Source organism: Coregonus lavaretus (genome assembly GCF_964263955.1).
Source record: "Coregonus lavaretus genome assembly, chromosome: 35".
NCBI lineage: Eukaryota > Metazoa > Chordata > Actinopteri > Salmoniformes > Salmonidae > Coregonus > Coregonus lavaretus.
The window spans coordinates 4418735-4434311 of NC_140022.1; the positions used below are offsets into that span (position 1 = coordinate 4418735).

Here is a 15577-nt window from a genome sequence, read left to right on the forward strand (position 1 = left end):
TTTTCCTTATGCATGTTAGAGACGCTGGCTAAATATAGATGAGAGTTTCTCACCCTTCATTTGTTCTGCAGGCTCTCCTCAGATCTTGTTATGATGGTATTTTGTGTCGAACCCATCATTGATTCATCCCTATCAACACACACCCTGTGTAACTAATGGAATGTCTGAGATTTTCTAGGAATGAGACTCAGTCAGTCAGTGAATAGGAGTGTGTGTTGGTTATAATATTGAAGGCAATTTATTTGCATTCCATGTTTTATATTGACTGATTGATTTTTGCCCATAGCTGTTGTATTATCATACCAATTAGGCAAAGATTTGGTACATGATGTACAAGTCTATTTCTCTCTCTCTTTCTTTCTTTCTTTCTTTCTTTCTCTCTCTCTCTCTCTCTCTCTCTCTCTCTCTCTCTCTCTCTCTCTCTCTCTCTCTCTCTCTCTCTCTCTCTCTCTCTCTCTCTCTCTCTCTCTCTCTCTCTCTCTCTCTCTCGCTCTCTCTCTCTCTCTCTCTCTCTCTCTCTCTAGTACTTTATGTACTCTATATCCTTTCCCCCCTCTCTTCCTCCCTCTATCACTCCATAGACAGGATTCTAATAACAGTCTAGGTGACAGGTACAGTTGAAGCACCAGTGATTCTGAGGACACTGTCCGGCGGCGACACAGCAATGATTTGTCACATATAGGAGACACTTCCAGTGAGTAAGTGATTCACTTGGCTGTCTAACTGTGCCAACTGTCAGTGTGTCTACTCTACCATTAATAAATAACATGCTCATTTTCCTTCAGCTTGAGTCTGTGGAGGGGGATGGCATGTGGCTCACTCAGTGGCTTATGTCCCTGGCAGGCAGATGTCTCAGCCAGCTTATGTTTAACTAGGGCCCAGATGTCATACACTGCTTGTCAAAATGATGCTTCATGGTTGCCAGACTTGATATAGAAGGCACCTTTAGCTCACAGGAGATTGACTGGGACTTCGTGGAGGTGTGAGGATAGAGTTTCAGAAGTAAGGGTTCCAATCTGTGAGTCTATAAAAGTTTAAATCCATATCACAATACAAGAAGAGTGCTGTTTTGTGTTACCCCCCTGTCACCTGATACTTCTGGATTCTGGTTTTGATTGATAGTGCCCTCAGGATGCATGCAGGTTGGACAGCCTAGTTTAAATGCACTCTCCTCTTCTTGACCATGTTGATTGACAGGTGAGAGAGGAAGAGGAATAGTTCCAGAATGTGTTCTCAACATTCCAAGGTCAGGGATGATGCTTCTAGAACACATTCCCTCAGATTGGCTGAATGATTGACATGACTGCTTTCAACCAAGTTCACCCCTCAGACTAAGTGTTTACTCCTGCAGTCCTGGTAGGCCTAATCTCAGAACCCATAACCAAATCTCCTGTGCGTCGGCCAGCTACTCTATATGTGTTACGTCCTCTGCATGGTCCTCTGTAGCTCAATTGGTAGAGCATGGCGCTAGTAACGCCAGGGTAGTGGGTTCGATCCCCGGGACCACCCATACGTAAAAATGTATACACACATGAGTGTAAGTCGCTTTGGATAAAAGCGTCTACTAAATGGCATATTATTATTATTAACATTTATGTTAACCATATGTCACGAGAGACTAGACCTACCTTCTCTGTACGGCTTCATAAAGGGTCTCTCAGCCCCTCTACATTTAACCTTACATCCAAAAATCCACTGCATGAAAACGTCTCACCACTTTTCCCAATTTAGCCTTTACCACTGCATTATTTTCTAAAACATGGTCCTGTTGATGTTTTAGCAATAGAGTTGATACAGAGAAAACGTGTGTGAGCGTATTGCATGGATTACAGTTTTTCTCAATTGCTAAAACACTAAAACCCATTGGCTGAACAAAGTTCTCAGTTGCCTGGACTCATTTAGCTAATTATGCAGTCTGTTGTCAATACCTTAAACCATTTAACATGGTAAACACAATTTGCAGATCTCACTTAGACTTTTCAGCAAAACTCTAAACACATTCTCATTCTCAAAACACATTCTGCACTCTAATGCACATGTCATACATACTGGTAAACACAAGTGGCAACAATCAAATACAAATAGAGAACACATGTCATTGATTGAACACAACCACTCAAAATTGATTTAACCTGTTTCAAATGATGCGACAACCAATATAAGCCAGTTCAGAGAGCAAACACGTTGTTGAAGGTGGGAAGGAGAAAGTCTGAGAATGGATAGAAGAAGCGACGTGAGAGGACGAGTGTGTATGCGAGGTGGGCGACGAGGAGGAAGAGGAGGAGGAGGGCAAGAAAGAGGAAGAGGAGGACAAAGAGGAAGAGGAAGACAAAGAGTGGAAATATCTGATGAAATTCGAGCAACAGTCATAGACCATTTTCTTGTCCATGGACTGACAATGAGGGAAGCAGGACTTAGAGTGCAACCCAATTTGAGCCGATTTTCTGTGTCCACCATAGTAAGGACATTCAGAGAAGAGAACAGGTACAGTATGCTACTGTATTTTTGTAATTGCAAATTTACTGTACTACACTATATGCAGCTGTTTCAATATACATTTGTAAAATTGATCACTGTATGTATTGTACTGCATGAATATGTTTTGTAACTGCACAACTACTTTATGTAGAATTGCAAGGCTGCCACATGCAGGTGGAAGGAAAGCTATATTCACTCGGGAGCAAGAGGCCGTTATAGTTGGCATGGTCCTTCAAGATAATGCAATACGACTCAGAGAAATTCAGGAACGAGTGATACAAGACAACACACACTTCCAGGGAATCGACAGTGTGAGCATTTCCACAATTGACTGTGTCCTCCATCGTAACAGGATGAGAATCCCATTCCCACCTATGTGATAGTATGGGACAATGTCAGTTTCCACCGAGCTGCTCAGGTAAGGGAATGGTTTAACATCAATGGGCAGTTTATGAACTTGTACCTCCCTCCATACTCGCCTTTCCTGAATCCGATTGAGGAGTTTATCTCCTCTTGGAGATGGAAAGGGTATGATAGACAACTCTACACCAGAGGAGATATGCTGCAAGCCATGGATTTAGCCTGTGGTGATATAGGTGAGGAATCATGTCAGGGCTGGATACGGCACACAAGAGGCTTCTTCCCCCGTTGCCTCAGGAGGGACAATATTGCTTGTGATGTCGACATAGTGATCTGGCCTGACCCAGCCCAAAGACAAGAAGAAGCACATTGATCACATGTTTACTCCTTTGGTTTTTGTCCCTTTTAGTATTGTATACTGTAATACAGTGCATTGTAGGCTGAATACTGTACAATAGACAAATTGTATGGCCCTGAACATTGTGCTTTCCATTTGTTAACAGTACTGACTGCTCAATAGATTTTGACTGGTTGCAGGTTCATATCAACAAAGAACAAGAATTACAGTATCACAGAGACAAAGGACAAGTTTGTGAGATGCAGGGTACAGTACTGTAAAAATAGGGTTTCAAGGAGGAGGAAGAACAAAAAACAAAATTGCAAAGAGCAAAGCAGAGTAGTAATTTCTGATCAATTTTGAGCTACTATGATAGAACATGTTTTCGTTCATCAAAAGATAATGACGGAAAAATATGAAATTTGTTTTCAGATTTAAAATGTACTTCTCCCTGAGAACTGTATGTTTTGAACAATGTGTTTTCTATTTTTCGGTGTATTGTTTACTGACTGCTTGAGAGTGTATATTATTTAGATCACTTTGTTTATGATTTGAGAGCAGTGTTTGATTTTGAACACAGGTAAGACTGTTTTGAGGCGAATGTTTCATTTTGCGAGAGGAGTCAGAGGTTTTGTAAATAGTGCTTGAAGATGAGGTTTTGTGTTTTAGCAATTGAGAAAAACTGTAATGAAGTGTATTAAATAAGTGCATTATAGAGCAGAATAATTGGGTGCTTTAATGTCATGCAGCAACAGTTGAAAATAATACATTTTTGAATGGCTGAGTTAATGACCAGTGGTTGTGTTCTAAGGGATATTACAGATGCTTAGCAATGGCTGAGTGCCCTTTATAAGGATCATTTAAGAGATAGCTATTGTGTCAAACCCAGTGAGCAATGTCATTAAAATAAATATGAAACGTTCATTTTAATGCTTTAATTTGAGTTATCCCGTAAGAGAGCTAATTTGTTTGTCTCTTACCCTTAGAAACATCATTAGAGCAACAGTAATCATATTCTCAGTTCCTTTTGCATTACAATCCCTTTGCTCAAGTAGGCTTCACACAAGTTAAGGACTTTTTAGTTGCCTTTAGACTCAAAGACCCCTGGAGTGATATGTAATGCCACTTGTTAATTTGTACATTTTCATCCCTAGAATAAAATGGGTCAAAATTGATCAAAGATGTGTCTGGGTTCAGGAAATAGGCTACATTTCTGCAGTGGATTTTGATTCAGTGTCATGCTAATTCAGATGGTTCCGTGAGTGGAATTGATTAGGCTACTTGAAGTAGTACCAAATGAGAAAGCACGTATACTGTACAAGCAAACGTTCATATATACTTTCAGTGATTTCAAGTTTTCTTTTTTTCTGTATCTAACAACGATCCCATTCTGCCCTCTAGTGGATGCCCTCTATAACTACAGCATTATTAGGATTATAAACCTGGGGTTTGTTCAGGAGGATGCAACATTACTGAACGTTCAGAGAGAAACATGGAAGTCAAATAACGCGGCTCAACTTCCGGTTGTTTGTTTGTTTATTTGGATCCCCATTAGCTTTTGCAGAAGCAGCAGCTACTCCTCCTGGGGTAAAAACAAAAACAAACAAACAACATGACAAGTAGCAAAACATTGATACACTAATAGACAAGGACAGTCACACAAATTTTAAATACAACGATGTACAAACAAACAAATAATACAAACAATACAACAACAAAATAATGTGTGTGTTAGAGTGTCTGTACAATATGTACGTGTTTGTGTCCCTGCCCTTCCATGTTTACCCCACAGAGGCAGTCTTGGACTATAGGCAAGGTGAGAAAGTGTGCGCTTCTATTTTTTTAAAATAAATGGGTAGATGGATTAAGTAAGTAAAGTGCATGCGTTAGGCTACATTCAACTATATATTTTAGAAGTTTTTAGCTTATTTGAGCATTTAAAAATGTGTATAGGTCTATCAAATTTGGAAAATGTCGGTCAGCCTAATTCAATTGTAGTCGAAATGTGAACTCATGTTATATAATCTTCCAACGAATATAGAGATGTAAAATAGGCTAAATCCGAGCCAAAACGGGAACTGAAATTGAGGCCATTCTGACACCAGCAGCCAAAAGGGGATGAGACCCTCCCGGGGAAGAGGCGGTTTGTGATGATGTCACAGGATGCCACTGTAGTGGATCAATTTCAACTTGACAGCTCGAGCTCCTCTCCTCGCGTTTACAGTAGAGCACACTGGATTGAACCCTCGCAGAACGCACAACCGGACTATTAGCGCTCTGCGAACAGCGTCGGGAAAAGCAGAATTTGCTATTTTCTTTTCATTTGAAGGCTACACTTCTCAGTAAGGTAAGACACATTTTAATGAATGCCAGTCCAGCAGGAATGCCAGATTTGAATAATTTCTGGTCTCTTTCTGAAATTGGTTCTGATTGGGTTTGGGTAGGCTATCAAGGTGGATCAGAATAAAAATGTCTACACAAATAGGCCTAATGATAATAAAGTGATAGTATATGGTTTATGTTAAGATTGGGTCAAGAGCTAATAAATCTTGATAAACCATGAAGAGTGCCTTCTGGAGAACAGTTGTTTAAACCTTACGGTTTACGTTCACTCATACCCTGTTGCTGTTGTTGCTATTTTTGTTGTTGTTGTTATCTGCATTCTTATGTAAGAGGAAGTTTGAACATGATGAAATGCTAAGGAATAATATGGTTTAGATAGCTAGGGCTGGCCATGGTGTCAGCAGGACAGGATTATATACACATCTAGAAAGAACGCTTCACGAAAGGCAGGGAGACAAAATGACACGACAATATGAACAAGGGAAAGAGATCAACGGGCTATATCCTTCACACACAAGGGGATACTATAGAAGTTACATCGTTTTTCTACCAACTTTTCATCTTGTAAGTTTAATGTTCTTTCTATTGAGCATTACAATGCCACATATTAGCTGGTTGCACAGCTTCACTGAGTTCTATGACGGCTTTGGTCCCTCTCAGGACAATATAACCTTCACTATCTGTTGTCATGGAGATCCAGACAGTTCAGAGGATGTCTGGAAGCCACTTCTTGACGCCTGCTGAAAAGCTCACACTGCCTGTTAGGTAATAGCCTGGACTGCAGATGTCTGCTGGCAAACTTCTCATTACAATGGTTACATGGTTACAAAAGCACCATGGTCAGTCTAAACTGATTGATAGAAGGCTTTGGTTCTGACTTCAGAAGCAGCACCATGTAAAACTTACACCCACCTCTCTATCACTGTGATTGGTTTTGCTGCAATTCATTGATGTGAAAAAGATTCCATTCCGAAGAGATGAGATGTGAGGGGAGTACACACACACTGACAAAGGGTTTATCTTATTTCAATACACTATACAGATGCAGGCGGTGCTTGACTTGGCCAGGAGCTCACCGGAGCTGAGTACCGGCACCGCAAAGTTTCTACTGCTTGAGCTCCTGTTCCTCTTATAGAATGTTAGCTCAAAAGTACTGTGGAGCTCCTGCACCTAAATATAAACAGTACTGGCACCTATTTCAGTCCAAGTCGAGCACTGGATGCAGGGCATGCTGTAACAAAACAAGTGCAACAACACTTTCATCTTCAGGTGTGCTAGCTACACACTGGAATGGGGTTGGTGCCCCTGAATGTGCCCCTTTTAAGAGAGAAAGCACTGTGTTGACTAGAGTTTTGGACAGTGGAAAGATTTGGGTACATTTCCAGGGGTGTGTTCAAGAAGGACATAAGTTACACAAACTGTCAGAGGGTTGACAAGTGCTTCCTGATTTAGGAGGGGTGGGATGGGGCTACTGCAGGAAAGTGTAGAGAGAGAAAGAGAGAGAGGGATAGAGAGAGACAGGGAGAGGAGATGGAGAGAGAGAGCATGGCATGGGGGGGGGGGTCCTGGGAAATGAAATACCTCAATGTTTCCTTGGTTTCCTTGGTTCTGCCAAACTCGCTCATAAACTCACACACACTCTCTTTCCCCACCCCCTCATGAATTCCATTCATTTGGTACTGTGGAACCTTTGGGGGTGTCGGCCGACTCAACCCTCCATGTTATGACCCAGGAAAGCTTGGAGAGGAAACCCTGACATGTCTCTCAGGCCCCTCCCTGCTGTTCCTCCCTGGTGCTTCAGGAAGGGCACAAGGTTATCATGGTTGGGCCTGCTGTTATTCTGCTTTGCTTCAGAGAATAGAAGTGCTTTTGTCTTATAGCCAAGCTGATGGTTTAAACCTGACGCTGCATGTTTGGGGAACGACCGTCGCTAGCTCTGTTTTTGTTTTTAAAAAGATAGCTAATGCATTAATATCCAGGGGTGTGAGTTTGAGGAGCCGAGATCCCTGTGGATGTATGTGATAGACAGATTTATAGTACCCACTACTCACTATGTATGGTATCTTGGTTTTATGGGTAGTATATTTGTAAGTTGGTGCCGTTCCTTTCACAGATGCCATGTGTGTTTTATTATTAAGGAAAGGACCAAAGGGGTTGGTTCTGGGTTCAGTTCTGTGTGATTGATGGCTTCATCACATCACATCAACGTGTGTCTCTTTAATGCTTTCAAACCAAAACAAGTGTATTTTGAAATAGACAGATGTTTTGTTTACTGACATGGGTGTGATAGGGTAGTTGGCTATGTCAGTGGTGACATAACCATGGGCGAAACTTTGGTTTTAGTAGTGGGGGGGGGGGGGCATAATTTATTTTTTACGCATGGTCCTAAAGCAGACCATTGCCTCATTATGTATCACATTCCAAAGATAAAACTGGGGGGGGGACAAAAATGCAATTTCAGAATGTGGGGGGACATCCCCCCCGTCCCCCCCGTCCCCAGTGAAAATTGCGCCCCTGGACATAACATTCATATAAGTGACAATGTCATTGATAATAATGTAATTCATTTATCATATGAGTGACATAGCATTCAATCATATGACTGGTTCATCTAGATCCATCTATAAAGGCCTTAGTTTTCTTGAAGAAACCTTGTTTTAGTGTATCTCTCTCCCTCTTCTCCCTGTTTCTGCAGTATATTCTCCCTCTCTCTGAGACTGATAGGGTGATTATTATTGCAACCAGTCTTGGCTCTGAGCCATATATATCAGTTAGCTTGGTTGGGGGTGAAATGTTCCTCTCAGTAAAACCCTGTCCACCATTCACAGACCTGCTGACCTGTCTCTATCTCTCCTCCTGGACCCGTTGACAGCAGAGCCAGGATGGATGCTAACGCCATAGTCTCACTTCTGTTGCTGTGTTCTGTCACTGAGGTAATATACTCACCCAAGTTGTGAAGTTATTTACCCTTTGTCCTCGATATGCCTTTTATAAACTCACAGTGGCATGTAGAGTGAGTATGATTCCTCTTGAAAGTCATTAAAACATTATTATAACTCATATTTAACTCTCAATCTACACATTCACTCTCTTGATTTGGTTTGATACACTAAAATTCTCTACGATCATCTCCTGACCTGTCCGTGAGTGTGATGTTTCCTCTGAGTGTTGGCCATTTTCTTCTCAGCTGTGTGTGTTGGCGAGCCCTGAGGGGAATGACTCCCAGCAGCAGCACTATCCCCAGAACGTCTACCACGACATCGGTCTCACCAGGAACACAATAGTCACTGCTCAGTTTGAGTGCTATCAGAAGATCATGAAAAACGACAAACACAACAAAATAGGTAAGTGTCCCTTTAGGGTGGTGTGGTGCAGGTTGTAATGGGGTAGCTCATTTGTTCCATTTCAATCTCATGATTTACACAGTAGAGTATTTCAATGGCAGTTGACCAATATAAATTTACTCTTAGCATATTCAATTTGAATTTAAACGGTCTTCAGTCTTAACTGAAATTGTCCTAACCCCAGTGCATATCACCTTCTAAGGAACTGACGACCTAGTTTCAGTTTCAACTTAAAAGTATGTTAAAGGGATACCTCTGGATTCTGGCAATGATGCCCTTTATCTACTTCCCCAGAGTCAGATGAAGTCGTGGATACCATTTTTATGTATCTGTGTCCAGTATGAATGAAGTTATAGGTAGTTTTGCGAGCCAATGCTAACTAGCGTTAGTGCAATGACTGGAAGTCTATGAGTATCTGCTACCATGCGCATTGCCAAAATCTCAAAGTATCCTTTTAAACTGCGTGTGTTGTTGTGTCCCTTCACTCAGGGCCAGTTTGTAACAGGACGTGGGATGGCTGGCTGTGCTGGGAGGACACAGAGGCAGGCTTCACTACAAACCAGCACTGTCCAGACTACTTCCAAGACTTTGACACAGCAGGTCTGTATTTTGCATCCTGCCTGGCCTCTCCAACCCAACGACATTGAACAGAGATTATTGTATAAGACTGTATGAGGTAATGTAAGAGTCAGCCTGGCTATTCTCTGGTAGGCTTTTAGAGAAATGTCCTTTGCTGTTTTCAACATGTATTATTTTAGTATGGATAAAGGGATAAAAGTTATTCTCGTAAATGGATATCGTTCTTTTTGAATTAATGCTTTGTTGATTGCTGAGATGAGCAAGTGTCACACCTATCCGCTCTGCTGTTGACTCACGGTTGGTTGATGCATTACCCCACTCACCTTCTATTTCTCACCACCAGAAATGGCGTCCAAAGTGTGCAGTGAAACGGGTGATTGGTTTCTACACCCAGAGAGCAACAGGACATGGACAAACTACACCAAATGTACAGCATACACCAGCGCAGGAAGAGTGGTAAGAAAAGTCACCTTTTGATAAGCTTTTTTCAAATCTATGTAGTTATGTTGTTGTGGATATTTAAGCAATAAGGCCCGAGGAGGTGTGGTATATGGCCAATATACCACGGCTAAGGGCTGTTCTTATGCATGACGCAACGTGGAGTGCCTGAATACAGCCGTTAGCCGTGGTATATTGGCCATATATCACAAACCCCCGAGGTGCGTTATTGCTATTATAAACTGGTTACCAACATAATTAGAGCAGTAAAAATAAATGTTTATCATACCCCTGGTATACGGTCTGATATACCACGGCTGTCTGCCAATCACCATTCAGGGCTCGAACGACCCAGTTTATAATACATTGTAATGCATGTTAGGTTGACATGCTGTATTCTTTCTCAGACAGCGATGAATCTCTACTACCTGGTTCTGATTGGACATGGACTGTCGCTGACGTCATTGTTCTTCTCATTGGGAATCTTTTTTCATTTCAAGTAAGTCACTCTGTTACCCCATAAGTATGCTACTGTTTTATATTTTATATTATTAACCTATATTTTATCAGGGTGTCATATTGAGACCAAGTCTCTTTTTCAGACGAGCCCTGCACAATACAAACACACATATAAAATACTAAATTACAAAACAGGACCATAAAAAATGAACACAATCTTCTCTTAGAGCATTCCCCACAAATGTTTAAAATTATATATATGGTGTTTTTCATACATTAGATTGAATAATTTAATTATTTTAGATGGAAAGGAGAAAGACTAATTCATACTGGCCTACTCACTAGGAGGCATGAACGACAAAAGTGTAATCAATTATGTTGGGGAAATGTATTTATAAGGACTTTAACTCGATAAAGACAGTACATTGATCCCCTTCCATTGTTGTCCATTTAACATAAGGATATTTTCTTTCTTTTATTACATCTTTCTTTATTTCTTTCCCTACCAGGAGTCTAAGCTGCCAGAGGATAACGCTCCACAAAAACCTATTTTTTTCATTTGTGTTGAACTCAGTCATCACCATCATCTGGTTGACAGCGGTGGCTAACAACCAGGGACTAGTACAGAGCAACCCTGTGAGTATGATAACTAACAATCAGGGACTAGTACAGAGCAACCCTGTGAGTATGATAACTAACAACCAGGGACTAGTACAGAGCAACCCTGTGAGTATGATAACTAACAACCAGGGACTAGTACAGAGCAACCCTGTGAGTATGATGACTAACAACCAGGAACTAGTACAACCCTGTGAGTATGATGACTAACAACCAGGAACTAGTACAGAGCAACCCTGTGAGTATGATAACTAACAACCAGGGACTAGTACAGAGCAACCCTGTGAGTATGATGACTAACAACCAGGAACTAGTACAGAGCAACCCTGTGAGTATGATGACTAACAACCAGGAACTAGTACAGAGCAACCCTGTGAGTATGATGACTAACAACCAGGAACTAGTACAGAGCAACCCTGTGAGTATGATTACTAACAACCAGGAACTAGTACAACCCTGTGAGTATGATGACTAACAACCAGGAACTAGTACAGAGCAACCCTGTGAGTATGATTACTAACAACCAGGAACTAGTACAACCCTGTGAGTATGATGACTAACAACCAGGGACTAGTACAGAGCAACCCTGTGAGTATGATGACTAACAACCAGGAACTAGTACAGAGCAACCCTGTGAGTATGATGACTAACAACCAGGAAGTAGTACAACCCTGTGAGTATGATGACTAACAACCAGGAACTAGTACAACCCTGTGAGTATGATGACTAACAACCAGGAACTAGTACAACCCTGTGAGTATGATGACTAACAACCAGGAACTAGTACAACCCTGTGAGTATGCAACGCAGCAGTCATTATACTGTACATGTTCAGTACCCGTCAAAAGTTTGGACACACCTACTCATTCAAGGGTTTTTCTTTATTTTTACTATTTTTTACATTGTAGAATAATAGTGAAGACATCAAAACTATGAAATAACACATATGGAATCATGTAGTAACCAAAAAAGTGTTAAACAAATAAAAATATATGTTATATTTATATTTTATGCCAAGAGTGTGCAAAGCTGTCATCAAGGCAAAGTGTGTCTATTTGAAGAATCTCAAATATAAAATACATTTTGATTTGTTTAACACTTTTTTGGTTACTACATGATTCCATATGTGTTATTTCATAGTTTTGATGTCTTCACTATTATTCTACAATGTAGGAAATAGTAAAAATAAAGAAAAACCCTTGAATGAGTAGGTGTTCTAAAACTTTTGACCGGTAGTGTATACATTAAAGGTATATATATATATATATATATATATATATATATATATATATATATATATATATATATATATATATATATATATTAAAGGTATATATATTGAAGGTCCCAACCTGTTTCAAAAGAACAGAATGAACTTAGGATGTAAATAATGACTAAAGGATTTCCAAACGCAGTAGACACGTAACTCAAGGTAAACATCTACTCAACATCTATTCCAAGCTGATACTAGTTGTGCTTCTCCCACCACCACCAGGTGAGCTGTAAGGTGATCATGTTTATTCACCTGTACCTGTTTGGCTGTAACTACTTCTGGATGCTGTGTGAGGGCATCTACCTACACACCCTCATCGTCGTGGCCGTGTTCGCTGAGAAACAACTCCTCATGTGGTACTACCTGCTCGGATGGGGTATGTCAAGTTATGATCAAACCATTAACTAATGAAACCAATCAACTAACTATTACACTATTAAACAGCTTTTGCCTTTTTAAGGGATGTTTTTAGGGGTTCATTTCATGTTGAATTACAGTTGTTCGTCTTAGAGTGGTCCATTATGTCATCCATTAAAATCTATTATTGAATCATCTCCCAGGATTTCCACTCATACCTGCATTGATACATGCAATAGCACGAAGCTACTACTACAATGATAAGTAAGTCTTCTGAGAACTTTCTCTCTGGTCTTTGATAGATATGCCATTCTCAGACATGAGTCATGGATAAGCCACGTTGTCCACACGAGTCAAATATCTCTTGGTATCTCCCTCTCTCCTCCACAGTTGTTGGATCAGCTCAAACACATCCCTGCTGTATATCATCCACGGTCCCATCTGTGCTGCCCTGCTGGTGAGCCCTTCTTTAAGCCACAGTTACAATAAGTACAATAACTGTTCTTTTCCTTGTGTGATCACTGGAAACAAAACTGTCGTCAACTTCATGTCTCCTTTATACTCTGGGTGGGATTTTAAGTACATTTACTTTGGACATAATATGCTGGTCTCCGACTGGACTCATTGGCTTATTTCCTAAATATCTCTCTTTCTCTCTCTCTCTTCTTTCTCTCTCTCTCTTCTCCCCCTCCTCTCTATCCCTCCCTCTCTCTCGCTCTCTCCTCCCCCCCTCTCTCCAGGTGAATCTGTTCTTCCTGTTGAATATTGTGCGTGTCCTCATCACCAAGCTGAAGGTAATCCACCAACAAGCAGAGCAGAATTTCTGCTATTTGCTGTAACAAATGGACTAATAAAGTTGTATTGTATTTTAGGTGACCCATCAGGCTGAATCTAGCCTCTACATGAAGGCTGTGAGAGCCACCCTGATCCTGGTCCCTCTCCTGGGCATCCAGTTTGTCTTGTTCCCCTACAAACCCCAGGGACGCGTCGCCTTGGAGATCTACGACTATATTATGAACATCCTCATGCACTACCAGGTAGGACAACTCTAGAACATTCTCAAGTTTCTAGAACTCTAGAGAACTTCTAGAACTTCTAACTCAACTCTAGAACATCCTCATGCACTACCAGGTAGGACTCAACTCTAGAACAGTTTCTAGAACTCTAGAGAACTTTAGAATTTCTAACTTAACTCTAGAAGTGAAGTAAGAATAGTGTCCCAAACTGGTTAGTGTTATCTTCTTTGTGTTGAAGTATCCTCTTTCTATCTTCAGGGTCTCCTGGTTGCCACCATCTTCTGCTTCTTCAATGGGGAGGTAAGACTTCAGCGTGATGTTACATCAATTCTGAACTAACTCTCCATCAGAAAGCTGAGTTGATGCGACCATAATTACATTGATTAGGTATAACGTTGAAGCAATGTAAACTTCTTTCTTCCAGGTCCAAGGTGTTTTGCGAAGGCACTGGAACCAGCAGAGGATCCAGTTTGGTAGTAACTTCGCCCACGCAGACGTCTTCCGCTCAGCCTCATACGTGGCGTCATCTCTGACGGAGGTGCACCGCTGCTACAGCATTGACGGGCACACCGAACACATGAACGGCAAGAACAGCTACCACGACATCGAGACTGTGACACCCATCATACTCCGGTCGGAAAACCTGTTTGCCTGAGAACTGAGGCTGAAGGTCGGAGGTCGAAGGTTTGGGGCCTGGGTCTTCTTGACCTCTGTACAGTTACACAGTGGCAGTTAAACTTTCAGTTGAAATGGCTGCAGACCATTTGGAACTCATTTTCCACCATCTTCTACAACATTTTCTCAAACTTTTTGGCAGTAGCCTTCACAACGATTGGATGATGGTGAAAAGTACATTAACATTTATAGGGAGCACTACTCAACATCTTGATCTGGTAAATACAGTTACCTTCAACTGATTCACTTTAACTTTATGAGGACTGAATAGGCACTTAACTAGAGACACCTCTAGTAAAGGAATGGACACTCCCTACACTACCTTAAGGAATATATCTTGCCGTTTCATCCTGTGGACTGAAGAGCCTGCGACTCTACAACAACCTCTAACCCAACAGGAGTACAGTGCAATTCACTTGTTGGGCCTACTGGTGATATAATGACTTCCATTCTGTAAAGGACAAAGGAAACCTAATGTACATGGACCTTAAGCACTGGATGATGTATTCAGATGGACAGGCTCTTTATGGCTCTTTTAGACAAGACAAGGAACTGAAGGTCACAGTGGATTTTTTGATACAGTGTACAATTACAATTGTTTTCTTTTATAGCAATTAGTATTGAATGTGTTACCATGTGTTGTTATCTGTGGTTTGAATTTGCATGGTCATCGATGGCTACTTATTTATAACTATGTTACAGTAGTACATGATGGACCCATTAGAATGTATTTCCCTGTCCAGCGGTCCTCTCCCTTCTGTCTAGACTAGGTTTTAGTCCCTCTGTGGGATTTTATGTCTGGCACATAAAATGACCTTGGTTTTGCCTCAGTTTTATCTGTCATAGTTTAAAGTATGTAAGTAATTTTTTTTCATAGAGTTGCTTCATATCCAAATGCTGGAGAGAATGCTGCTCACATGTGGATACTTAATGTAGAGAGGGGGAGAGAGAGAGGGAGAGGGAGAGAGAGAGAGAGAGAGAGAGAGAGAGAGAGAGAGAGAGAGAGAGAGAGAGAGAGAGAGAGAGAGAGAGAGAGAGAGAGAGAGAGAGAGAGAGAGAGAGAGAGAGAGAGAGAGAGAGAGAGAGAGAGAGAGAGAGAGAGAGAGAGAGAGAGAGAGAGAGAGAGAGAGAGAGAGAGAGAGAGAGAGAGAGAGAGAGAGAGAGAGAGAGAGAGAGAGAGAGAGAGAGAGAGAGAGAGAGAGAGAGAGAGAGAGAGAGAGAGAGAGAGAGACGGGGAGAGCGAGAGAGACGGGGAGAGCGAGAGACAGAGAGAGAGCGAGAGAGACGGGGAGAGTGAGAC

General features: G+C 41.3%; 1 protein-coding gene across 1 annotated transcript; it reads left to right on the top strand.

Moving 5' to 3' along the window:
- Positions 1 to 5426: 5426 nt before the first annotated feature.
- Positions 5427 to 15292, top strand: LOC311109669 (calcitonin gene-related peptide type 1 receptor-like). Its single transcript, XM_084152626.1, has 14 exons — positions 5427 to 5522; positions 8347 to 8451; positions 8706 to 8862; positions 9352 to 9462; positions 9785 to 9897; positions 10287 to 10378; positions 10848 to 10974; positions 12452 to 12605; positions 12790 to 12850; positions 12977 to 13043; positions 13327 to 13380; positions 13459 to 13623; positions 13861 to 13902; positions 14027 to 15292. The coding sequence occupies exons 2-14, from the start codon at positions 8401 to 8403 to the stop codon at positions 14255 to 14257; spliced, it is 1425 nt and encodes a 474-aa protein (XP_084008752.1). The 5' UTR covers positions 5427 to 5522; positions 8347 to 8400; the 3' UTR covers positions 14258 to 15292.
- Positions 15293 to 15577: the final 285 nt, after the last annotated feature.